This window comes from Portunus trituberculatus, chromosome 42, assembly GCF_017591435.1.
Source record: "Portunus trituberculatus isolate SZX2019 chromosome 42, ASM1759143v1, whole genome shotgun sequence".
NCBI classification, from domain to species: Eukaryota; Metazoa; Arthropoda; class Malacostraca; order Decapoda; family Portunidae; genus Portunus; species Portunus trituberculatus.
In genome coordinates, this window is record NC_059296.1 from 7,254,467 (window position 1) to 7,281,937 (window position 27,471).

Below are 27,471 nucleotides of genomic sequence, written 5' to 3' on the forward strand. Positions count from 1 at the left end.
CCACAGTCAGCGGGTTGCACCTCTGGACCAGACCACATCTGTGAGATTCCCACACCTGCCCCAACCACACCAGCCCCCAATGCCACACAACCCACACCCAACCCTATGTGTGACTGCGAGTGTTGCCACAAACCTGCTGACGACTGCACCTCCTACTATTACTGTGATGTATGTATCTGTTTGCTCAATAACATCCATTTGGTTTCGGTGAAAGGTTATCTATCCCCCGAAAGCTTGTTTTCCTTAGAGCAGATTTGTCCAGACCTGCAATGAGAGGGTGTGCCTGCCTGACAGATTTCTTTTCTTCCTCAGGAGGATAAGTCAATGAGCTACCACAAGTGTTCAGAGGGACTCGTGTTCCACCCTGACTTCGACACGTGTGTGTATGCTGACATGTACCCGGAATGCATCGTCACCGAGCCACCACCAGTCTGTCTCTGCGACTGTTACTATCCCTCTGAAGTCTGCTCCTCTTATTATCACTGTAAGAAATCCTTCAAGTGTCCAGCTCTTCTTGCTTAGTTTTTCTTTTTTTTTTTATAAGTTAAAGAAAAATGTGTATGACTTCTTGTCATATGATGAAGGATCTCAACTTACAGATGCATTGAATGCCACAGTTTTCTCACAATGAATGACTTTTATGTATGCAACCTCAAACCGTGAAATTGCATAATTTTCCAGGCGATGAAGGAGTTCCAGTTAAGCTGGACTGTCCCGAGGGTTTGTACTGGAACCAAGACAAGAAGTCGTGCGATCTGCCTCAGTTCGTGAACTGCACCATGCCCATCCGCCGTCGTCCCCACCACTAACCCAAGGTGAGAGAGTCATTGCAGGTATGTTCAACACTACAGTGGAAATACTGAATTGTTAGGCAGCATATCTTTCAGTCACTCCTTCATGACCATAGGCCATGCTTATTGCGTGTAGTCAGATGAACTTTTGCTTGACTCTTTTAAGGTTCAGGAAAAAGGAAACCATTCTTGATTTGTTTTTTAAGCAAAATTTCAAATATAATGCTAGACTATTTCCACGTATCGTCAACAAACCGTTAATGATGTGAATGTTTCATTTACAAATATTCACTAAGGCTCAAAATATATTCAGTCACAGATAACAGTAGATCTTGATTTGACACGAAAATCGCCGCGCTGCAGTAACGTACCCAAAGCCGGAGAACGGACCTTAAATTTCAAACCTCGAAATCTCAGCTCCTAGCCAACATGAATCTATGAAAATCACTGTGAAGCAAGCTAACTGTGTTTAATTCAATGCCTGAAAGCGATATCTAAATCCATACAACCGTGTCATTGTACCGCTCAGTTATACGAGTCAAACACGAGAATTTATATAGTACCAGGTGCATGTTTAAATACAACTTTAAGCTTACAGCTGTATTTCAAACACAAAATAAAAATTTTGCATCACTTATAAATTACTTTACATGATTTTGGCTGTCCACTTGCTCATCTCTTCTTCACACCTGTGAGTTTACGCCTCTTGTCATCACTCTGTGACCGTGTGTTACCTCCTGTGGCGACACCAGGTTTGCGCTTGGCGTGGACATCACTGTTGGTGTCTTACTATCCCACCCTTATATATGTCACAGATGTTGCACTAGCGTACTCTATATAATTTCATTAACAAAATGCAACTTTTTTCTTTTCTAGGAAGACTATTTACAAAGCGCGTAGGCGGCTTTATTTTTTTTTACATTATTAACGCGAAGAAATATATCGCAGTAGTCACTATCAGTCACTGCCTAGGCATTGTTTCCTACCATTCTAGTCACTATTAATCATTCATCGGTTTGTTGCAGTCACGTTAGTAATCAGGTGAGTTTAACACTTAACAGCACTCCACAGTACACTTCCACGTCACAGTGATGTCAATAACATGTCACTGTTCTTCACCAGTGTCACTATCTTTTCCCAAACTGACTATCTATATGGCACCAGATGTCATAACTGCAGTCACTGCCACCAGTTGCACGCGTCTCGGATTACGTCCCAGTTACAGCCTCTCACTCTGCCATTTTGTGTGACCTCTCATTATATTTCACTGTAGTGTTTCACATTGTACGCCTCAAGTCACCACTAGCAGTTCTTCTCCACTGTACCACTGACTTAACTCCGCATACAACACTCAGCGTCACCCTACACACGTCACGGTTGGATACACCACTAACAATGTTAAATCTGTGTGCATTACACCACTCACAATGTTCACTCCTTATTCACCTCACTGTACTTCATTACTCACTGCACAGTGACATCACCAGCAACTGCATCACACACACGCATAATAACATTTTCATGTGAGCCACCACACAAGCTCTTCACACTTTCACTGTAAATCCATTGTTGGACAAAACTCTTTCAACAGCATTCACATTTCACTGTTTCATTGTCTCCACAGATATGTCAAAATGCCTGAACATGCACGTATTAATTATAACCCCTCACTCTTTGGCTGCAGCGGTATCCCTAGCACGACTGACTTGAACCGAGTGACTTGAGTGACTACTGTCCGTTGGCTAAACAGTTGGCCGTCTCACTGCTCGCCTGATATTTTAAAATGGCTCATTCGCAGTAGACATGGGTGTATACAACTTGCCACACATAATAATAATAATATAATAATAATAATAATAATAATAATGTTTCCTCCAGGTAGAGGTCAGCCGAGCCTTAATCTGGTGCACCTCAATGCCTCCACAAATGCACACGCCTTCCCACTGCTGTGGTATTTAGTAATGATTAGCATTTCCTTAAAAAATGCACCTTATACTGTATAAAACTTTACAAAATTATAACTTTAACAGTCAGCTGCCGCGTACTACCAGTCGACCGCTTTGGGTACGTTACTGCAGTGGCGGCGCGGCTCCGCAGTCCGTGTCAAATCCAGATCTACTGTTATCTGTGATTCAGCATATTCCACCGAACCGAATTGAAGATCTACAAGAAATTAAATGACTCCCTGTATGCATTAAACTTCATAACTGCTTTCATTGCCATCCAAAGCAGATTGTGTGTGTACTGGACACCACGAGGAAAGCCTGAAGATCGAAGACATTCACGCAGCATGCACCTCTTCTCTCTGCTGACCACTGGGATCGTCTCTAGCTTCCATTTAGTGTGTCATGCTGTTAAAAGCTAAACGGATCTCAGTTCTTAAATATGATGACAAGATGACGAATTTTAGCCGAATATATAAAAAAAATATATATATGTATGAAAAGGTGTTCATAAGATTGTTTGTAGTTTTTTATTGTTCTACTATACTAAAATATCATAAAGACTTGTTGTTTCTGAATTGTAAGTTGTCAACTATTCATTATGTTATTAGATTTCATTAAATAAACATCAGCCATTTAATTATCATTTTTTTACCTTCTGGCAATATATATATATATATATATATATATATATATATATATATATATATATATATATATATATATATATATATATATATATATATATATATATATATAATGAAAGAGAGAGAGAGAGAGATACACACAACGCACGCACCTTATGTTATAATATACTGTATAAGTAAGGTTATAGTAACAGTTTTAAGAAGGCTTTCTTCACTTAACCAGATTTGACTCTTAGAAATTATCTCTATCGACTTCTTAATCAGTGTACAATATTTTTATGTTAATCGATGAATCATTTGTTTATGTATGGTGTTGTCAGGTCTTATCTGCATATCAGTGGTTCTGTAGAGAGCAGGAAAAATAGGATTGAGTAAACTAGTGTCAACGGAGAGTGAAAAATGCTGGGCAGCCAAGAAATCCAATGCAAAGAGTAAATTAAGATTTTTGTGTTAGAGTGACAGAATTCTTTTGAGATCAAACAAAACATTAGTCGGTCGCTATTGCTATGATGTTATGTATGAGTTTGCTTCTCCCCGCCTGACCACGAGACAACTCAACTCCATCATTTTGAATGCACTGATGCTCTCGGTGGTTTCGTGGCCAGGCAGTGTACATCTCACACCTTTAGTGTACAGTAGTGTATGCAACAAAAACATGATTCATTCATTCAGCACCTTGATTTGTCATTGATTATGATCATTTTATAAAATTTTCACAAGGAACGCCATCCAATCTACTTACATACAGGATAATATGATTTGCTCAGTTCATGATATCTCAAACTTGTTCGTTATTGGAATCAGCAAGCAAATTGTCTATTTAGTGAATGATTACATATATATATATATATATATATATATATATATATATATATATATATATATATATATATATATATATATATATATATATATATATATATATATATACATATCGTGGAACAGCCTAGAAAATGAAAAATTAAACTCTCAATTACACACATAGTTATGTAATTAAGAAGGGCCTTCTAACTGCCAATCCATTAAATTTATTAAGAGGAAAAAAAATTGTTTCAGGAATGTTTCGATAAATGATGTGGAGGATTCACACACTATTATCTCGAATTAAACGTTTGTTTTACTTGAAGTTCTTCTTTGTGTGTGTGTTTAATTCACCAGTTTTGTTACGTGCTCCGTCATAAGAATTTGCCTCAACTCTAAATAACGAGTCTAAAGCTTGTAAGTATCTCCGAGACTTCAATAACTAGTTTGAAGCAAAAGAGATTCCGTCAGCCTTCAGGTAAGGAATGATGTGGAGCGCGGAGGAGACATCACAAGACTCACTACTCCAGGCAGAAGGCTGCTGCTTGGTGCAACTGTGTGGTAGCGTTCCGGCTTTCCTGAATAATCACAATACTGAAAAATTGTGTGTGTTTGTGTGTGTGCGCGCACGTGAAATTTCTTGGAATTTTGGTGAAGCCTTGCAACAAAGTAAGCAGCAGTGGATCGCTCACAACCTAAATCGTTAACGTTCACCATGATAAATTTGAGAATATAGAAAAAAGAATCGGAAAAAACAAGAAATGAACTTCCTCTTGAATATGTTGGACTGAACGCCGCTGAGAACTCATTGATAGCGAAAAATTACACTTGATGCTGGACCGTAATAGTGATTCGCTCTACAACTCTAAGATATACTCTCACTGTAATTTTTAGGCCGGAACGCGTCTCGTTTGACACATGAGAGATCGCCGTAGAATTAATTATCTTGCGTTGCGTTCTGTCTGAAAGCAAGAGCCATACTCGCCCTCTTCTCCCCACAACACACACGTGTGTGTGTGTGTGTGTGAGAGAGAGAGAGAGAGAGAGCGCATGTGTTAAACTTTCCTACACTATGTGACCCTAGCAGATGCATTAAGAAAACAGTATTTTAACAAAACCTCAAGTGTTAAGAATCATAAACGCATTATGAAGTAACAAAGTGGTTGATTAGTTTTAAGAAGTACTTTACTTGTTATGCGTCATGTCGATAAGAGCAATCCTCTGTGACAATAACGTGAGATAAGACTGGCTTTTCTCAAGGAAATTGGGAGTGATCTTAGGAGTTATACCAAATATAATATATATATATATATATATATATATATATATATATATATATATATATATATATATATATATATATAGATAGATAGATAGATAGATAGATAGATAGATAGATAGATAGATAGATAGATAGATAGAAATATGAATGTTTGCAAGTAAGGGAGTACTGTTCCCAGAATAGTACATCTTGTGTTGTTCACATCGTAACCAAAGCGCTGACTTCGCTGAATCAGATATCTGGAATCACTCGTTATGTGCCCAAGACACTGACTTGGTCAGTGTTCCAGGATCCAGCGTTGTCTGTTTTGTGTCTTCCTCATGTGCCTTTAGGTTGGACTTTCACTGGCAGTGCAAACATGTGACAACTCAACTCTTAAGACCTGATACAGAATAAAAATCATTTAAAATAAAGAAAGAAATTAATACAGGGCCATAAGACAAAAAATTGGAACATCAAGCACTGACCACATCGTATCATCACATCTATTGTAGAGGGAATTACCTTTTTGTTTGTACCATGCAAGGCCTCTTCCTTCCAGAGTGTGCTTACGTACTTACCACGATCTGTGGAATCAAAATCATACTCGATTGTAATTTATTAATGACTGTTACAATGCTATCACAACAGTTGATTTATTCCATTAACCCTTTAATTTAGTATTTACAACTGAAACTACGACTTCAAAAACCTATGTACCATGACACATGATAAATAAAGACAAGAAATACGACCAATGTCGTAGAACCACAGGTGATTCGTTTAATCAATCATGTGACGCAGGTGTTTCTGAAGGATTTAACGGCTCTCTGTTTTTCCTGACGCAATGATAACGGCTGTAAGCATAAGCATGAATTTCACAGCTATACACCAAGGTTACGTAATACATTGACGAAAGATCAAAACGTCTGGTGCGGATTATTCCTTCCTTAGCACGCCTGACGACACCTATATCCCTTCAGGTATATAAGAGCCAGACCAGAGGGACTAATGCAGAGTCATCGACTGCCTCAGAGCAACAGGACCAAGAATGGAGCAGAAGTTTGGCCTCAACGGGGTGCTTCCGGCATTCTGCATCCTCCTGCTGGCTGTCTACGCCCAAGGTATTAAAGTGTCCCTATCCCTTCCAGTGTATTCTCTGTAGTCAATTTGTCCAATTGGTTATACTGTACGACGCCTTGTAGGACAAAAAACTCTGAGTATTTACACTTAACTCACTAATGAAAGGTGTTGTTTAAGGGACTTGTGTGTGTGTGTGTGTGTGTGTGTGTGTGTGATAAGAACGAATAACATATATATTAATTAGTCGTTTTTCGATAGCTCTTTCTGATAAACAGTGTCATCTGACTTGCCTTACAAGTGTGGTAGTGACTGTATCATGAAGCACAGATGGATGACTTCAAAAGACATGACATGAAGGGCACTCTTGCTCACGTACAGGTCTGCAGGTGTGTCCAAGTCTCTCCTGTCCGACTCCCGCCGGCTTTTTTGCCCACCCGACTAACTGCGACAGTTACGTCAAGTGTTCGCATGGAGCCGTTACCATCAAGCAGTGTCCGGAAGGCCTTGACTACAACCCGGAAATGAGGCGCTGTGACTATCCCCGACTGGCCCAGGTGAGTGGAGTACCTGTGACTTAATCAGCACGTCGTGGTGCGTCTCCAGCACCGCTGTTGCGAAGATCATCAGTGAATTGTGTATAGCAATTCAGAGGAGAGTTAGTTCTAGTATCTGTAACAAAAGGCATGTGCGGTGGTTAAACATGGACTGTGTGTGTGTGTGTGTGTGTTCACTGTTTGATCTGCTGCAGTCTCTGACGAGACAGCCAGACGTTACCCTACGGAACGAGCTCAGAGCTCATTATTTCCGATCTTCGGATAGGCCTGAGACCAGGCACACACCACACACCGGGACAACAAGGTCACAACTCCTCGATATACATCCCGTACCTACTCACTGCTAGGTGAACAGGGGCTACACGTGAAAGGAGACACACCCAAATATCTCCACCCGGCCGGGGAATCGAACCCCGGTCCTCTGGCTTGTGAAGCCAGCGCTCTAACCACTGAGCTACCGGGCGCGTGTGTGTGTGTGTGTGTGTTCTATTTACGTTGATATTTCCAGTAATGATGCAATTATCCCCAATATTTTAACATTTCAGTGCAACATCACAGCGCGGTTAGTGAAGTCTGGGTGTTCCCTCGAAACCAGTGACCCGAAAACTCGCCTCAAGCTCGACTTGTTCGGCTCCTCAGAGTCCTCAGACTCCTCAGACTCCTCAGAGTCGTCAGGTTCCTCGGAGTCGTCAGTGGAGTGTGACTGTGACTGTTGCCTCAAGCCCCACGACGTTTGCACCAAGTACTACGAGTGTGTCCAGGTATTGTGTCGGTCTGCCGGTCTACTGTACAGTTCCACATTAGCTCATCATTAATTAGTTAGGGAGGCGGTGGCGTAGTGGATAAGGTGGTGAGCGTGGGATCGGGCAGACGTCCACGCGTAGGTTCGAATCCCACCACTCATTTGTCGAGTGGTTTAAAGTTACCTACATATCACCATGATACCCAGGTTCTAGGTGGTTACACTCAAGATGAGCTTGGGTGGTGATATATGCCTGCGCCACTAATGGGGGGAAGCTGAACAGCGCTTCCCATACACTCTTCAAGTGTGCCTACAGGCGCTATAGGCCTTACCGTAAAAAAATAAATAAATAAATAAATAAAAAATAACATTAACGTTCAACAACTGCAATCCCCAACATCAATTTTTCAGTACATTTGTATTACAGACCTGTTGCACTGCCGGAGTAGAACGGTCACCCATGTAAATAATAGCCATGAAAGAAATCTTTTGCCGAGATGAGTTAAAGAAAACACACAAATGCCCACGTCTGCTTTACTTTTACCTTGCTGCTCCTAACCTCTCACCGACTTCTGCCCTCAGAGCGGCGAAGCTGTTGTGAGGGAGTGTTCAGATGGTCTTGTGTTCAATCCTCATATTGAAAACTGCGACTTCCCAAGCAACTACCAGTGTCCCACGCCCCCGCCCGTTTGTGAGTGTGACTGTCGCTACCCCGTGGAGGAGAATGCAACGCCTTCTACGATTGTGAGTCGCCCATCATTCACCTTGTGCCTAATGAGAGAGAGAGAGAGAGAGAGAGAGAGAGAGAGAGAGAGAGAGAGAGAGAGAGAGAGAGAGAGAGAGAGAGAGAGAGAGAGAGAGAGAGAGAGAGAGAGAGAGAGAGAGAGAATCACCGAAATACAAATCATTGCAAACAAGCAACATTCAGCTCCATTTCTAAAGCGAAACCATTTCGACAGGCAAGGACGGAGAGCCGGAGAAGAAATACTGTCCTGACGGTCTGTTCTTCAACCCTGAAACCAATGTGTGCGGCCTGTACTGCCATCAAACCACACCGCGCCCGCCAACCACCACTACCACACCTCAACCGACCACCACCACCACCACAACAACCACACCTCAACCGACCACCACCACCACCACCACACCTGAACCAACCACCACCACACCTAAACCAACCACCACCACCACCACCACCACCACACCTAAACCAACCACCACTACCACCACCACACCTAAACCAACCACCACCACCACCACCACACCTGAACCAACCACCACCACCACCACCACACCTAAACCTACCACTACGTCTCCACCTCCTCCTCCTACAACTACTACCACCACCACAACCACACCTGAACCAACCACCACCACCACCACCACCACACCTGAACCAACCACCACCACCACCACACCTAAACCAACCACCACTACCACCACCACACCTAAACCTACCACTACGTCTCCACCTCCTCCTACAACTACTACCACCACCACCACCACCACCACACCTAAACCCATCACTACCACAACAGTGTCACCATTCCCATGCGTGGATTGCTCCGGAGGTCAGCAGTACTTCCCTCATCCTACAGACTGCAGGAAATTCATCCAGTGCGCCCCGTACGGGCCTCAGGAAATGCCGTGTCCCAAGGGCACTATTTGGAACCAGTGGCTCCTCACCTGTGACCACGAAGCCATTACACCTTGCATCACCGGCAGCTACGTGGGTCCTGATGGCAAGTGCGTTCACCCCGTCATCACCACGCCTAAAACCACCACCACCACCACCACCACCAAGGCTCCAGTCACAACACCAGGAGGCTCTGTGTGTGACGTTGCATGCCCCGCTGCACAAGGACTCTTCCCACACCCTCAGAAGTGCGGGAAATGGGTACACTGTGACCATAACATCCCTTACGTGAAGGACTGTCCCGCTGGTCTACACTTCAACCCACTGCTGAAGGTACCCTTTTGTCTTCCAGCACATTTGATTGCCAAATCATATCATATTTAACTCGGATTAAGGTTTCCAATCCGTGGTTCTTTTAGTGATAAGAATGCCGTAGGCCTCAGTGATGCCGCACTTGTGTGTAATCAGGGCATGTTTTTCCTTTACAAGGTGTGCGACTGGCCACAGTCAGCGGGTTGCACCTCTGGACCAGACCACATCTGTGAGATTCCCACACCTGCCCCAACCACACCAGCCCCCAATGCCACACAACCCACACCCAACCCTATGTGTGACTGCGAGTGTTGCCACAAACCTGCTGACGACTGCACCTCCTACTATTACTGTGATGTATGTATCTGTTTGCTCAATAACATCCATTTGGTTTCGGTGAAAGGTTATCTATCCCCCGAAAGCTTGTTTTCCTTAGAGCAGATTTGTCCAGACCTGCAATGAGAGGGTGTGCCTGCCTGACAGATTTCTTTTCTTCCTCAGGAGGATAAGTCAATGAGCTACCACAAGTGTTCAGAGGGACTCGTGTTCCACCCTGACTTCGACACGTGTGTGTATGCTGACATGTACCCGGAATGCATCGTCACCGAGCCACCACCAGTCTGTCTCTGCGACTGTTACTATCCCTCTGAAATCTGCTCCTCTTATTATCACTGTAAGAAATCCTTCAAGTGTCCAGCTCTTCTTGCTTAGTTTTTCTTTTTTTATAAGTTAAAGAAAAATGTGTATGACTTCATGTCATATGATGAAGGATCTCAACTTACAGTGTGACTCTTCCCAGATGCATTGAATGCCACAGTTTTCTCATAATGAATGACTTTTATGTATGCAAACTCATACCGTGAAATTGCATAATTCTCCAGGCGATGAAGGAGTTCCAGTTAAGCTGGACTGTCCCGAGGGTTTGTACTGGAACCAAGACAAGAAGTCGTGCGATCTGCCTCAGTTCGTGAACTGCACCATGCCCATCCGCCGTCGTCCCCACCACTAACCCAAGGTGAGAGAGTCTGCTTGGAGCGGACACTTATTTCACTGCTACGAAGGATGAAGAGACATAGCTTCACTGGTTATTAATCATATTAACCTTACTAAGTAAAATTTTCATTACAAATAGATATCTATTACCATTGTTTTCACAACTTGTCTGTTTGCAATTCAGTGCAGATACCGCATGTTTGACGGTGCCAGGAAACCTTGACGATCCACTACACCCATGCAGCCAGCACACCCAATTGCAAACCATGACTAGCGTTGCCTTAACCACTTTGAAAAATTGCATTATCCAGCTTGAGTGATGAAATATATATTGTTCTTTGTCTAAACGAAGTTGATTTTGACATGTGTAAATAAAGACCATTGGTGTCCACAATTGTCTCTTGTTTATCTCATTTTATTCACATTGGAGGTATGTTATTATTATATTTTTATTTTGCTTGTATTTAATGAAAGATCATCTCAAGCTTACTTTCTCTGACTTTGTTTAAAAGATATTTCGAACTCTATACAAATGTTGGAAAGTGATATGAAAATAAAGTTACATGCAATTTCTTCGTCTTGTATTTTGCATTCCGGTCTGTGATCAATGATTACTATGCAAAATAAAGCAATGAAGGTATCAAGCGCGTTGGCTGCTCGGGGCGGGGGCAGCATTGACACTCATATCTTAATTGATTACTTTCATTGTCTCATTAACTGTGTGGTTAGGTAATTGTTTAAAACTTTAGATTATCTCGAACTCTAAATATGGCAGTTATCTCATTCTCATACACACTGGCAGCGATACCACTGAACTGACTGGCTTCTTGCCGGTCAGTCAAGTGATTAGTTGATTACCATGATAGTAAATCAATTAGTTTACAAGAGTGTTCGATTCATCACTATCAAACTGCGTTGTTAGCTTTATATTCTGTTTTTTTTAATAGGTTCTTACTATTGTCCGAATGATGGATAATAAACGGAGAAAATTAGCATACAAAAACTCTTCAAAAATGGAAGATAGGAAATGAGAAACAATTATACATCATTAATTAAAAAAATATATATTATGTAACACACAAACACACACACACACACACCCCGGTAGCTCAGTGGTTAGAGCGCTGGCTTCGCCAGCCAGAGGACTGGGGTTCGATTCCCCGGCCGGGTGGAGATATTTGGGTGTCTCCTTTCACGTGTAGCCCCTGTTCACCTAGCAGTGAGTAGGTACGGGATGTAAATCGAGGAGTTGTGACCTTATTGTCCCGGTGTGTGGTGTGTCTCAGGCCTATCCGAAGAGCGAAAATAATGAGCTCTGAGCTCGTTCCGTAGGGTAACGTCTGGCTGTCTCGTCAGAGACTGCAGCAGATAAAACAATGAAACACACACACACACACACACACACGTAGTGTACTGGTTAGCACGCACGACTCACACTCGAGATGGTCCGGGTTCGAGTCCCGGAGACGGCGAGGCAAATGGGCAAGCCTCTTAATGTGTAGCCCCTGTTCACCTAGCAGTAAATAGGTACTGGATGTAACTCGAGGGGTTGTGGCCTCGCTTTCCCGGTGTGTGGAGTGTGTTGTGGTCTCAGTCCTACCCGAAGATCGGTCTATGAGCTCTGAGCTCGCTCCGTAATGGGGAAGACTGGCTGGGTGACCAGCAGGCGACTGAGGTGAAATTACACACACACACACACACACACACACACACACACACTACTACTACTACCTCGTTAGTTTACCAATTCCCCCTTGGAACCATCAAGGCATCAACGCCCATGAGCCAGTTGAGCCTCAGTGTTTTGTTGGTGGACCAGTGGTAGTATGCCGCCCGCTACGCTCTTGTTCCTACGTCTCCCAGTTTGCTCCTCAAGATGTTGGCAGCTCTTCTACGTACAAGAATGGTAGGGCTGTCATATATGTATGTGCTTTCGTAGCTTTCAAGTGAAAAATTAAATTGTAATGTATCGAAGTATAAGTTACTGTATCATTATTGTATAATGATTTGATACCGACTTGGTATTATTCGTTCCTTAATTTATCTATGTATTGTGTATGCCGTGTGGTACACAACTGAGGAGACATTTGTGAGAAACTGTAAATATTAAGTAAGATCGTGTGGACACAGGGTTTGTCACCTGAACATGTATTGTACTGTTATTGGGTACTAGATTCTATAATTGTTACATTATTTCAATTTCACATTTATACGGGGTTATATCCTTTGCAACATTGTTGTAATATGTATGTACTATGTATATATAATTTTGTATGAGATCCTGTAGAGCACCATTTACTGGTGGAATAGAGCCTAGAAAACAAAACAAAACAATAAACAATAAAAAACAATTAATATGAATTTGTGGCGCTGGTGCGCATGTCGGGCGTCTTTCGTCTGCCCGGGAAGTTGTATTTTGGGGAGCGGGAGTCCGGGACTGCAGGTGGCTCACTGACTGTCCGCCCAGCCACCGGCTCATCACCTGGACCCTGCTCTTGTTTAGTGCTTGACTGGCCAGGGATCCCTACACGAGTGCTGTTACTACTTGCTGATGCCTGATGGGCTTTGTGTGACCAAGTTGATCTACGGATGCAGGGCCAGGGAGCTGTTGTGACATTGCTGGTTACCACTCGCCTGAGGGCATAGGCTGAGGCTGGGGGCACGTGGCACTGTCTGTCCGCCCGGCCACCGGCTCACCGCCTGGACCCTGCTCTTGTTTAGTGCTTGACTGGCCAGGGATCCCTACACGAGTGCTGTTACTACTTGCTGATGCCTGATGGGTTTTATGTGACCAAGTTGATCTATGGATGCAGGGCCAGGGAGCTGTTGTGACGTCACCGGTTACCACTCTCCCAAGGGTATAGGCTGACACTGAGTAATTTGCGTGATAATACATTATTATTTACATCTGTATGATTGATTGTTCAATAAATCGGAGTTCTAACCTATTCTAAAATCCATGTACCCTAAGTTGAGTCATGGGAATGTGTTATTGCCAGTCATGTTTATCACTTGGCTCATTAAGGATAGTTAATCACGGAGGACGTCCTCCCACAGGTATAATGACAAGTCTGAAGGTAAATGGTGAGTGTTGTAGGTGGCATTTGGTATTTGGTAAATTTACATGGTGAAATTCTGCTATATATTGCCCATTGATGCTTGTTGGGATAACTTGCAGCTAATGTGTTATTATATTTAGTTGACATATATTTGTGGATCATTTGGTATTTGGTAAATTTACTTGGTGAAATTCTGCTACATATTGCCCATTGATGGTTGTTGGGATGACTTGCAGCTAATGTGTTATATTTATTTGACATATATTTGTATATTATTGGTATATACCTGTGCAGGGCGATGTATTACTGATTGTGGTGAGTGATGTTAAGTGATTGTGTTGGATTGCCTTGGCTGATGGTGTTGACTGATGAGCTAACTGTGTTGTGCAATGCATTGACTATATCAATCTCCCTAGGTTGAATACAATTTCTGCAATAAAGAACCAAGTATACAGTGGGCCTTTCCTACCCCCACGGACAAGACAATTCAACAGTGAAGAGCCGTGGAGAAACTGGTCAAGGAACATGTAACCGCAAAGCGAACCTTCATGAGGAAGGCCAACGTCCTGAAGACCAGGATCTGCAGTGGAGACCAGTCACCATACTGCAAGATCTTCGGACTCAACTCAACGCCGCATTTGGTGAGGTGGAAACTGTTCACAATAATTATGTATGGTCATTAGTGGAGAGTGCTGCGACGACTTCGACCCAGATAGGGAAGACCTTTATCTTGTGGACATTGAAAATACCAAGTTGAGTTTGGAAGCTGAGATCATTAGGTTGGCAAAGAAGGAATCAAAATCTGAGGGTCAAGGTGAAAGCGTTTTAAAGGTAAAATCATTAACTCCACCCACGTTTTCTGGCAACATCAGAGAGTATGGGACATTTAAGAAAGATTACTTGAGACTAATGCACCCTGTGTATGGTGATGATCCCTATGTCTTGGTGGTGAGGCTCTTGAGTGGGTTAAAGGAGTAGACGATTATGATAGAATGGTGTTAAGACGATGAGAAATATGGTAACGTTGCTAAACTTATTGGGCATGATCTAAAGAGGTTGAAACCAGTAGGCGAAGGTGACTCTGCAAAACTGATTCATTTGATATTTTTAGACTTGCAAAAGGTTGGAGTGAAAAATGAAATGGGTTCCATGTACATGATTTCTATGATTGAAAAACTTTTACCAAGCAGCATACAACACCAGTGGGTCCGCAAGGCTCAACAGGTAAATGATCCAGACAATCTTTTGCGAGAGTTCATTGATTTCCTTTTGATGGAGAGGAATGTGTGCATTTAATTGTAATCTGATATCCGCTCCAACCTTCAGCGAGCCACTTCTAACATAACTAATGTTGATAAAGTGAGTGAGGAAAAAAGTGAGCTTTGTGAATTGGTAGAAACCTTAAAAGAACTGAGATCCTCACAGTCTCTCATTGTGAATGGTCTCAACAATATGACTCAGTTAGTGCTGAATTCTCAGCCAGGGAACAATGGGAAGAGATGTGTGTATCATGATACGGACACGCACCAAACAGCGGACTGTAATGGTTTCAGTAGGATGAGTGTTTCAGATAAATTTAAATTGAGGCAAAAGGGAGCTTGTTTCAAGTGTCTTATTGTTGCACGTCACACAGCCAAAACCTGTAAAAGCTAAGTGAAATGTGGGATTCTTGACAACGGTGTTCAGTGCACTGCAGATCATCATCCTAGCTTACACAACATGTTCGGGAATCCCTGGCAAACGTCTCTTCCTACAGCTGTTAGTAATCTGGCATCACGTGAAGGGTTATTGTTAATGATTGGAAGTACTTCTTGCAAGGGAGAACACTTAACTACACTGTATGATCCAGGTTCTAACATCTCTCATCCATACCGACTGTGCCAAGCGATTAGGGTTGCACGGCAAGGAAATTTTTCTTGACATAACTAAAGTTGGGAACCAAAAGGAGACTGTTAACTCTCGGATGTATGATGTGCCCTTTGTGGACTTGGAGGGAAATGCTTGTTGTATATCGGCATGTGGCATCGATGAGTTGACAGCCTCAGTAGAGGAGGTAAACCATCAAACGCTTGTTCAGCATTTTCTGAGATTAACAGGCTCACATTTTTGGCGTCCCCATGGGACAGTAGACTTATTGATTGGAATTGATTACTGTGGTCTTTTGCCACAAGTTATTGAGACTACTGGAAACCTTCAGTTAATGCAGAATTCCTTTGGGTATATACTGAGAGGATCTCGCCCTTCTCTAGGAGTTACAAATACATCAGTACTCAGGCATGTGCAAGTCAACCATGTTAGCATTGAAGACTATCAGTATATTGAACCGGTGACTAAATCAGGGACCAAGGAAAATTTAGAAAATTTTTTCTCATTAGAAAATCTGGGAATATCCTGCAACCCAAAATGTTCAGGATGTAAATGTGGCAACTGTGTGCACAGGGACAAGGACTTTAGTTTGAAGGAGGAACGAGAGATGGAAGTGATAACGAAGGGCTTACAGTATAATGATGATTCTAAACAATGGACAGTTTGTTACCCATGGGTGAAGGACCCCTTGAATTTGCCAAATGTTTCCTCTGCCATTGCCAGACTAAACGTCTCTCAGAAGAAACTGCTGAAGCTCGGCAAGAATTATTGTGAGGCGTATCAGGCACAAATAGACAATATGGTCAAGCGAGGAGTAGCCCGGAAGCTGTTCTGGAGAGAAATAACACAATACAAGGGTCCAGTTTTTTACATACCACATACAGGGGTGAGGAAGCCAGACCGGATTGAGACAGTGATCACGCACACCCGGTTTAATGCAGATAAAGTGGATATTATTGATGTGAACAAGTTTGGCAGTTACAGGGAAATGATAAGGATAACTAGCAGAATTCTAAATGCCAAGAAAGAGAAGTCCCTTCGTACAATTTCTATTTCTCCAACCATCGATGACTTATTAACAGCAGAGAATTGGTATGTGAAGCGGGTGCAGACTACTTTACATCCTGATTGGGAAAATCATTACTGCTGGCTGGGACCAGTCATGAGGAAGGATGGCATCATCACAGTAGGAGAGCACATCCCTAAGTGGTTGAAAGACAATTACAATCAAAATGAGTATATTTTGCTGCCTCCCAACCATGCCTTTACGAGATTATATGTGAGGTATGTGCATGAGATTGACCATTCTGGCATTGAGTCCACCCTTGCCAAAATACAAACCAAGTACTGGATTCCCACTGTGTGCAAACTCATAAGATCGGTCAAGGAAAGATGCATTCATTGTCGTAGATTGAGGAAAGTTGCTGAAGGTCAAATAATGGGGCAACTTCCCCCCGAACATTTGAAACCCTCACCACCATTCATGAACACTGCTGTAAATCTCTTTGGCCTCTTCATGGTTAAGGATACCGTCGGCGTACTAAGCATAAGGCTTACGGGGTGATTTTTAATTGCCTTGCAACAAGGCCTGTTTATATTGACTTGGTGGAAGGGTATGGGACTAAAGACTTCCTTGATGCCTTCAGACAATTTTGCTCTATACATGGGTACCCATCCAAAGTGTTTTCGGACCATGGTACTCAACTTGCCTCTGCCAACAAAAAAACTGAGGGCGATGATTACAAATTGGAACAATCAGGAAATTGAAGATCTCTGTGTTGGTGGGAACCATACTATTCTATGGGTACACAATAAATCTGCAGACGCACCCTGGCAAAACGGGTGCAGTTAAGTTCTCATCAAATCTGTAAAGAGGTGTTTGGTGACTGCCATCAATGATAGTGTCTTGAGTTTCAGTGAACTGCAAACTGTACCTTTCGAAATTGCCAACCTCTTGAATGAAAGGCCATTTGGGATCAAACCTGGATGTGATCCAGAACTCGGCAACTACCTCTGCCCGAACGGTTTGCTTTTAGGACGTACATTCAACAAGGCAGTAAGTGGACCGTTCTCGAAAGCTGATTATGGGCATCGCCTTACATTCAACCAGAGAATTGTTGAGTCTTTCTGGAAGAAATGGATTAGGGACTTCTTTCCAACACTCTTGATTCGCCAAAAGTGGCATATAGAGCAGATAAGTCTGAAGATTGGAGATATTGTGTTTTTCCAGGATAATGCACTGGTGGGTCATTGGAAGCTAGCAGAAGTGATAGGCGTTGATGACAGCAAGGACAACCGGGTGAGAGATGTCACTCTGAGATATAAACCAGATGGTGATTGTAAACGAGACAGAAAGGATATTATCATAAAAGAGATCTGCTCATAAAATTTCCCTTCTTTTTCCAGTGGAAGAGAGAAACGTGTAATTATTCCGTCCTCCTCATGGATGCTGAATTGGCTGACTTAGTTTGTGGGGGTGAGTGTATCATTATTGTATAATGATATGATACCGACTTGGTATTATTCGTTCCTTAATTTATCTATGTATTGTGTATGCCGTGTTGTACACAACTGAGGAGACATTTGTGAGAATATTAAGTAAGAACGTGTGGACACGGTTTGTCACCTGAACATGTATTGTACTGTTATTGGGTACTAGATTCTATAATTGTTACATTATTTCAATTTCACATTTATACGGGTTATATCCTCTGCAACATTGTTGTAATGTTATGAATTTGTGGCGCTGGTGCGCATGTCGGGCGTCTTTTGTCTGTCCGGGAAGTTGTATTGTGGGGAGCGGGACTGCAGGTCTGTCCGCTCAGCCACCGGCTCATCGCCTGGACCCTGCTCTTGTTTAGCGCTTGACTGGCCAGGGATCCCTACACGAGTGCTGTTACTACTTGCTGATGCCTGATGGGTTTTATGTGACCAAGTTGATCTATGGATGCAGGGCCAGGGAGCTGTTGTGACGTCACCGGTTACCACTCTCCCAAGGGTATAGGCTGACACTTAGTAATTTGCGTGATAATACATTATTAATTACATCTGTATGATTGATTGTTCAATAATTGGAGTTCTAACCTATTCTAAAATCCATGTACCCTAAGTTGAGTCATGGGAATGTGTTATTGCCAGTCATGTTTATCACTTGGCTCATTAAGGATAGTTAATCATGGAGGACGTCCTCCCACAGGTATAATGACAAGTCTGAAGGTAAATGGTGAGTGTTGTAGGTGGCATTTGGTATTTGGTAAATTTACATGGTGAAATTCTGCTATATATTGCCCATTGATGCTTGTTGGGATAACTTGCAGCTAATGTGTTATTATATTTAATTGACATATATTTGTGGATCATTTGGTATTTGGTAAATTTACTTGGTGAAATTCTGCTACATATTGCCCATTGATGGCCCATGGTCAGTCTGAATATAATATATTAATATTGTGAATAAATCGTAATACTTAGATTGTCAGTAGAAGAGGATCCAAACTGTCACTTTTTCAGTGTTCGCAGGTTGGATTAATTCAGGAGTGGGTCAGCATCGTCTCGCGGTACCGAGTAGTCGTCTCTAAACACTGTATTACGATGTATCTATTGATTTACCATGCTTTTATTTCTTTCAGTATTTTTGTTCTTATTCTACCATGGTATTTCTTTATAGTTACTTGAGTTTATACGACTAACATTGATATAGAGCAAAACATATAGTCTAGTGTACCAAGATTTTTCATTTCTAGAGACTTAAATACAGCACGGAACCTTAACACACATTTCACCTCGCATCTGCACAGGTTAATTCTTCACAAGGAATGAGTAGAGCAGTATTTGTTCGGTTTTCTTCATGAGAAAAAAAGAAAATTAGCGGCCGAAACAGAAATAGTCTGAGGGTGCTGTAGTGTTTTCATCACTGTGTTCCTAAGCTCTGTCTTGCCATAGCCTGAACATGGTATTCAGTTCAGTTCAGTTGATAGGCGGAAGTGTAGCCTGGATATCGGCACTTCCTGATGTGTTTTGGTTTGGGTTTTGTCTGGGTCTGTAGCTGTAATTAATTATTATTTAAACTTTTTATTTTATGTTCTCCTATTTTCCAAAAATCATATATCATTTCTTGTTTTCTTTTATACTAAATTTTTCAAAAAGTAATTTTCCAATGAGGTGTTTTTCATTTTCTGGGAAAAGACGCTGCCAATTGGGGTGTTTGGATCTTTCATTGGTGTAGGCTGGGCAATGTAGGAGGAAATGTATGCCTTTAGAGTCTAGACTATAGATCAGGGGTTCTCAAGTTTTTTTCTCGTTAAGAACCCTCTTTGAGTTATAAGACCATCTACCCGAATCCCCAGTTTTTGACATTGAACAGATTGTTAATTTAGTGACTCACACTGACTCAATAGGCAAAGGTATTCTGCAAAGGATGTATCATTAAATCGGCCTTTTTTTTTTTCATCTAAGTACCTCTGGAAATCTAGTGAACCCCTGGGGGTTTGCAAACCCCTGATTGAGAACCCCTGCTCTAAATGATAGTGGCCACTTTGTAGAGTGTCTTTCTAATCATTTCCTTTCTATGATTTTTTTTAGAGAGAAGGGGTATGTATGGGCATGTCTTTATTTTTAGAACAAATAAATGTAACTGCAACATTTTTTATCAGATACATCACAAAATTGACCTTTAAATAGCTCGCATCCTTTATTAGCACTATTTGGTCTCTGTTCTCTTCCACAAATTTCCGAATACTTGTGTTGAAAGTTCTCTTTTTGGATAATTTGTGAGGACATTTTATCTATGGTTAGTAAAGCTAGATACTACTGGAAAATTATCTGAAATGTCAGTATGCAAGATAATGTTTATGTTATACTATATTTCTATTGACCAGATGTTATCAATAAGTGTATTTCTGTTAAAATGACATCATCATTTATCCTTTATGCAAGAAAAAGAAAAAAAACTATTAACTATATGAGAAGTATGATGATGGTCAAAGTGTTTTTAAAGAAAAAGGCAAACACAAAGATGGACAGACAGACAGATAAATAGTCAGATAGATAGATAGATAGATGGACAGACAGATAGACAGACAAACAGATAGGCAGGTAGGCAGAAATAGATGCATAAACAGGCAGATAGACAAACAAAACCAGAAAAAGTCATAGATAGACCAAGGCAGAAAAAAAGACAGACATACAGAGGTAGAGGCTTAGACAGCCACCTCTTCCAAGAAGAAAAATGAGCATCCACACTTTTCCTTTCAGTTCAGTCTTTCCATAATACAGATATCAATATTCAGTTTCTAGAAATTCTTATTGAACTGTCAGTAGCATTAAAGAAAATGTATTATTGTTATTTATTTATTTATTTATTTTTTTCCATACAAGTCTGGACCGACAGAAAATTATTTATTTTTTCCAATTATTTTTGTCTGATTACTAGATGGTGCTTTTCCGCTCTTCACTTGACTTACTACTGCCTTCATCTCATGCTCTGTTATATGTGCCTTATTCAACTCTGAAACAATAACTCTAGTATATCTCCCAAATGTTTCAAACTCAGGTTTTTCATCCTCTATATTCACCAGTTTCTTGAAAAATACTCTCAACACCTTACCACCTCATCCTGCCTAACCACAACTTCCCACCATCCTCAGCTTTCACGTACTACTCACTGCCAAATGGTCCTTTCTTAATTTTCTTGTTTCCAGAACATTTTCGTATTATCATTAACTCTTTTTTAATTTCTTCCCCATCTTTCATTAACTACATCAAACAGGACTTTCTTTCCCCTAATGAAATCACCAAGAGTACAAAACGAAATTTCCTTTCTTGAATCACTCTTCCATCTCATTACTTTTCTCCTCCTCTGCACTTTGGACTCTTTTTTTTTTTTTTTGAGGCATTTGTTGAGATTTTTCTTTTTCTTGCAGGCTTTTGGACATCCAGCATCACACGCTTTCAGAGACACTTGTGGCAATGCAGACGGACAGGTTGAGGATGGAGGATACCGTAACATTTACAGCACAAAATGGTGTAAAGTTTCTTTTTTGTGAAAGGTGTAGGTAGTGCGGACAGCTTCAAACATAGGAATGTGTCATTATATTCATGGATTTTATGCCGATATTGTGGTCGCCTTTGTGTGCATCAATTAATTCAGTTTGACATACATGTATATTTGACTAGGAATAACAGTTTGTTGAATTTATAAGTGATGAATTTATAATTCATTAAGGTTAATTATAAATGATGTATTATGAAGATTGTTCAAAATGTTCCTAGCATAGCCTGTGTTTATTACTATCATCTAGTCCAGTCAGTCTCTGTTTTTAACATTCATCATGGTGTTTCGAGGGACAGCATATTTGTATAAAAATTGTATTGACTTGAAATGTATTCCCAAGACATTGAAAAGCCATGGTAAATGCTTTAAGAAGAAAACATGTTAAGTTGAAAATTTCCCGTAGACTTTTGTGAAGAAATTTCACATGATTTTTGAAATTGTTAAGTTGAAAGTTCCCCTAGGCTTTTATCAAGATACTGAAATTGTATAGTAAAAGTCAAGGTGCTTAAATTCTTGAAAGGTGCTTATTTCAGAATAATGTATAAGTTCCCCTAGACTTATCAGGATTTTTTAATTTATCTAAAAACAAGTTGAAAAGTTTCCCCTAGACCTTTTGTCAGGAATGCCTCAAAATTGTGCTGTACAAGTGCGCAGTACTCAGATAATGTAATAAATTTTCTGTGTTGAATAAAAGTGAAGTTAGGGAGGCTGATCGTTTTATTTTTAGCTCTATGTATATCTGCCCTTTCTCCGGAGACTCTTCCGAGTATTTTCGACTTAGTACAGTTTTTTGGGGGGATGGGGGGATTTTTGCCAGTTTTTTTGGGGATTTTTGCGGGGTTTGGTGTAAATTTTTTGGCATTTTTTCATTCATGTACAGTTTTTTTGGGGATTTTTGCGGGGTTTGGTGTGTAAATTTTTCGGCATTTTTTTTTAGTTTGGCGGGTATTTAAAAAGTTTTGCCCATTTTTTTAAAAAGCCAATTGCCCATTTTTTTTTTTTTTTTTATCAAGACTTTTTTTTTGTTTTACTTAACTCGTTTATAAAATTTGCTTTTTTACCTCCAAAGTAAAAGCATTTTTTTATTTTTAAGTTTACCTCTCCAAAGGAAAAATTTTTTTATCTATATTTTTCCAAGATATTGCGAGAGGCGTTTCGTGGTCACCTAAGCCGGCGAGGTATTGTTTAAAAACCCTTATATTTAGAGGGAAAAAACCCTTAAAGCATAGAGAAAAAAAATGAAAAGGAAACTGATCAAACAACCTCAGTCCATTACATGATTTATTGTAGTAAATTATCAACAGGTACATTAACAGGACAACGAAGAAATGACATAAGCAGCAGTGTTGTCAGGAAGAGTACAGGTGCGAGGAACAAGTCTTTCTTCCTTCCCTGGACAGTAGCTCGTGTCGGCAGGACGATACAAGCAGACGTCTCTCCCTTCTTGGATGGCAGGAGAGAGTAAGGTGCGAGGCAGGGTCCCTTCCTGGAAGGTGATGCGCGGCTGAAGATGGCATCTAACTTCCCAGTGCAACACGAGCCAGTTTCCTGGCACCAGCTGTAACATTTAAAATGTGACGTTAAAACCTGAAGAACATTGTCCAGTCTTATGCACAGTCGGTTTTATTGTGAATAAAGTGTATGCAGACTCCTTAAAAGGACACTGCAATAGCAGGACAAATATGTACACTAAAACTAATTCTACTTATTTATCTACTTATTAATTTCCTTAACTTTCGTACAATCCTTCGTTATCCATACTTCTTACGCAGCTAACAATACGCGTATACCTTCATCGCTCCATGTGTACAAAACACTGAAGAGACCGTAACTAACAACGAAGTCCTCAATATACCCTATAAAGTCAATAAAACTGCTCGGTAACTACTGCAAAACCTTAATACTAAATGGAAAACGGCAAAGCTCGGTAATTACGACAAAACCTCAGTACTACACAAGGGAAACCGGCAAAGTAATGTATGCAAATATAACTTCCCTGCAATATATTGTTTGTCCATGCATTTAACCGTTTTGTACACTCCCACGTTATCCATACAAACTACGCCGCTCACAATATACGTACTCCTTCGCCACCGCAACAGGAGCGAGAGCCTAATATACACCACTGCATAACATTACTACAACCACATTGCCGTGTGCGTCTCTTTAGCCCTGTCCTGGATAAGCTTTCACGAGGATATTGCGAGCACCTGCAGTCACCGTAGCTGTTAGGAGGCGCTTCAATTCATAAAAGCCATTATTAATACCATTCGCTATTCGCTACAACGTATGGCAGTTTACATATACGGGCTGCGCCATGCTCTCTTAGAGTTGAAAAGTAGTTTAAGCATCACATGAAAATTTACATGGTAGCACAGACAACGCTTGCCACCAAGCGGGACGTTGTATGGAATTTTCAACAAACTACCGTATTCGGGGATTAACAGTCCTCCACTCCATTAATATAGCATTAACATCAGAGTTCAAATCCACACTCCCGTTTAACAACTACGCTTCGATAAAGGAACACACACACACACACACACACACACACACACACACACACACACACACACACACACACACACACACACACACACACACACACACACACACACACACACACACACACACACACACACACACACACACACACACACACACACACACACACACACACACACACACACACACACACACACACACACACACACACACACACACACACACACACACACACACACACACACACACACACACACACACACACACACACACACACACACACACACACACACACACACACACACACACACACACACACACACACACACACACACACACACACACACACACACACACACACACACACACACACACACACACACACACACACACACACACACACACACACACACACACACACACACACACACACACACACACACACACACACACACACACACACACACACACACACACACACACACACACACACACACACACACACACACACACACACACACCTTACCTGTTCTCAACACGAGGGCTGCTAAGAATCTGAACCACGCACAGTCGCTGACCTCACGTCACTTACGTTTGAACAATAGTGTTAAATGATTCGAAGCGTTTGAACCAACGTTAAGTGATTCGAAACAATTGGGTTCCTTTCTAAATGAAATCAGACTGATGTAGTTACTTATCGAGTTTTACTTTGTTAAAGTATATTATTAATATTTATAAAAGATTGTAATCCACCTTCCCTCCAAATACATCACATTTTCTGACGTAATTTGTGCCGGTGTTGTGTTCTCTCCTGTAATCAGTAAATGACTAGACGAAGTGTTTGGTGTTAAAATTACATACATACATAGAACATACATAGCGTCAAAAGAAATTAAGTGATGATAGACAGATAAAGAAATATACATGCTGCTCCTAATTATAAGAGATGATTCAAGTAATTTTGACACCGAACACACAGTCCAGTCATTTGCTGAAAACTATTCATTTAAATGTGTATCTTTGTTTTATCATCATTAATGGTAATAGTAGTACCACTAATAGTAGTGGTGGTAGTACATGGTAGTAGTGGGTAGTGGTAGTAGTAGTAGTAGTGATAGTAGTAGTAGTAGTAGTAGTAGTAGTAGTAGTAGTAGTAGTACCCTGTCTAGAAGAAAAAGTGTAGAGTGGTATCATCAGCATATTATCTGACGTAATTTATGCCGTTTTTTTTTTTTTTTTTTTTTTTTCTTCAATAACTTGTAAAGGGCTGGACGAAATGTTCGGTGTGAAAATTACTTCGACATGGGAATGGTACATAGTAGCGTTAAGAAACATTAAATTAAAGTAGACAGCAGCAGCAGCATTAACAGCACGACCAGCACCAGCACCAGCACCAGCACCAGCAGTAGTAGTAGTAGTAGTAGTAGTAGTTATTGTTGTTGTGATTGTTGTTCTTGTTCTTGTTGTATTACATAATTACGTAAAGGTAATTTCTGCACATTTTTCGAAGTTCATGTTGGTCATTACAAATGTCTGTCGCCTCCCGGTTTACCACATAAACATACTTATTCCAATAATTCTTATATGGTGAAAGTTATGATCATCTTGGATAAGAGCATTCTTATTATGTTCTTATGATTGAAGCACACCACAAGCTTTTCCTTCGTATTACAAGAACCAATCGTTTGCTCATTCTAGCCTCTACACGAGGGTTTTACTCTCTCTCTCTCTCTCTCTCTCTCCACTTCACTGCAAACATCGAAATTCTATTATACACTGAGAACCCATTCGTACTCTACATGAACCCTCTCTGGCAATTTGGCAGCACTAAAAGTGAAAATGACTGAAGTCGTGCTCTTGTTACCGTAAACTATTTTAGTTATTTGCGAACCTCAATCACATCCTGGTCAGCCATGCTATTGATGAACTCGGTCGGCTCTATGTCCATAAAACCGCGGTGGAAGACGACTCTCCAACACAAGTTCATGGACGCCGGAATCTCACACTTGTCTAGGATTTAGGAAAAAAAAAAAAAAAAAAAAAAATTCTAGCATTATCGGGCGGCTCGTCACATGGTTATGATATTCAAATACATTTATTGCGTTCATCAAAAGATGCCGCCGTCAGTGACACTCGCCCACATCTTCCTCTATCAGTCTTCCGGAAATGAGACATCAAGTTAATGAAAGTTCCAGTTTATGTACATATATACATATTTATTTTCTTCCACCGTTGATACATGGGGAAGGCAGCAATCATTTCTTCTTCTCTGCTCAACTCATGCCTCAATTTCACCCCAAGATGACTACAACTTTCATGGAAACATCAAAAAATTACACATTAGTGATATCACAAGCATGGCACCTCGAGAGATTACGAAATGGTGCGAAGATTCCTGATAATGATTTTACGCCGCTCGAGCCGCAGCGCCTCACTCTGAACGAAGCAGCAGAAATAAGAGGTTGTCACGCACTGGAGGGTAAGTCATTGGTGAGTATAAGAGAATAAACAGTGTATTATTCGTGTATGGTCGTCTGCTATTCTCGCACACGCATTCTCTGTTTTACAGGAAAAAAAAAAAAACTCAAATGACTTATTGTAAGTGATCTTTTGGGTAGGAATGAGTTTGTGTTTGTGAATCATATTTAATGTCATTAATCAGTATTAAATTGTATTTATTAAATTGTGTATATTATCTTCCACGTTAACAACAGCATCAGCTATGCCTGTTTTTATACAACTCAAAATACATAGATGTTTGTTATCAAATTATAATGAGCTAACCATCACCTACAGCAATGTCATAAGTTACTCGTGAGAATATGCATGCATATACTATTTATTAGACATCTGCATCCCCAGTACTTAAATGTAAACTGGACAGTTATAACAGCTATGTGTTCGTTTTTTTAACGAATATAATTACATACAAACACTCAGCACTTGTGCCATTGTTGTACACCTTCATTGTGTTCATTCGTGAGGTAGATTGTTACGTCTGTGTTTTTTGGGGTTAGCTGCGCTAACATGAGTGGCTGTATAACATTCGATTTTAACTCGTACTTATATTCAGAAGGTTGTATGTAGGCTACCTCTAACCTCCACGTATTTTCTCCCCAGCATACGTATGTACACTTGTACGCACAAATGAGGACTTCCTTGCTCTTCAGATTTATGACTTACTTGGCCTGCACACTCGCTCTGTCACCACAGGAAAGTCGTAAGT

The 27,471-nt window shown here is 41.0% G+C and overlaps 3 protein-coding genes, 1 long non-coding RNA gene and 1 other non-coding gene across 8 annotated transcripts in view; 4 read left to right on the plus strand and 1 right to left on the minus strand.

Moving 5' to 3' along the window:
* LOC123517361 overlaps positions 1-10,779 on the plus strand; it is a 38,115-nt gene extending 27,336 nt beyond the window's left edge. Inside the window, 12 exon segments of the mRNA XM_045277374.1 lie at positions 50-168; positions 313-484; positions 682-806; positions 6,427-6,604; positions 6,905-7,080; positions 7,626-7,841; positions 8,405-8,537; positions 8,540-8,566; positions 8,782-9,791; positions 9,948-10,127; positions 10,272-10,443; positions 10,652-10,779. Of these exon segments, the coding sequence (XP_045133309.1) occupies positions 50-168; positions 313-484; positions 682-806; positions 6,427-6,604; positions 6,905-7,080; positions 7,626-7,841; positions 8,405-8,537; positions 8,540-8,566; positions 8,782-9,791; positions 9,948-10,127; positions 10,272-10,443; positions 10,652-10,779 (2,636 nt within the window).
* A 1,081-nt stretch (positions 10,780-11,860) lies between these two features.
* Positions 11,861-11,935, plus strand: Trnaa-cgc. Its single transcript has one exon. It is a non-coding gene; the product is annotated as a tRNA-Ala (tRNA).
* A 436-nt stretch (positions 11,936-12,371) lies between these two features.
* On the plus strand, positions 12,372-22,447 carry LOC123517654. 4 transcript variants are annotated; one of them, XM_045277969.1, is made up of 2 exons: positions 12,372-12,669; positions 14,239-19,448. In XM_045277969.1, exon 2 carries the CDS (start codon positions 15,663-15,665, stop codon positions 17,250-17,252), a length of 1,590 nt encoding a protein of 529 aa, XP_045133904.1. In that variant the 5' UTR covers positions 12,372-12,669; positions 14,239-15,662; the 3' UTR covers positions 17,253-19,448. The 4 variants fall into 4 exon arrangements, 2 of the variants coding, with proteins under 2 accessions (XP_045133904.1, XP_045133905.1); XR_006678525.1 differs by lacking the exon at positions 12,372-12,669 and adding an exon at positions 21,610-22,447 and having other exon boundaries at positions 12,680-18,164; XR_006678526.1 differs by lacking the exon at positions 12,372-12,669 and adding an exon at positions 21,610-22,447 and having other exon boundaries at positions 12,680-14,463.
* Positions 22,448-23,007: 560 nt separating this feature from the next.
* On the minus strand, positions 23,008-24,838 carry LOC123517612. Its single transcript, XR_006678510.1, has 2 exons — positions 24,772-24,838; positions 23,008-23,298 (listed from the first exon to the last, which is right to left on the minus strand). It is a non-coding gene; the product is annotated as an uncharacterized LOC123517612 (long non-coding RNA).
* A 1,708-nt stretch (positions 24,839-26,546) lies between these two features.
* The window catches only part of LOC123517362, a 4,692-nt gene continuing 3,767 nt past the window's right edge, over positions 26,547-27,471 (plus strand). The window contains exons 1-2 of the mRNA XM_045277375.1: positions 26,547-26,735; positions 27,366-27,465. Coding sequence (XP_045133310.1) covers positions 26,547-26,735; positions 27,366-27,465 — 289 coding nt within the window. The remainder of the gene's footprint in view (positions 26,736-27,365; positions 27,466-27,471) is intronic.

Coding starts and splice junctions, on each gene's coding strand:
- LOC123517654 (XM_045277969.1), top strand. CDS start 15,663: ATGATCCAGGTTCTAACATCTCTCATCCATACCGACTGTGCCAAGCGA.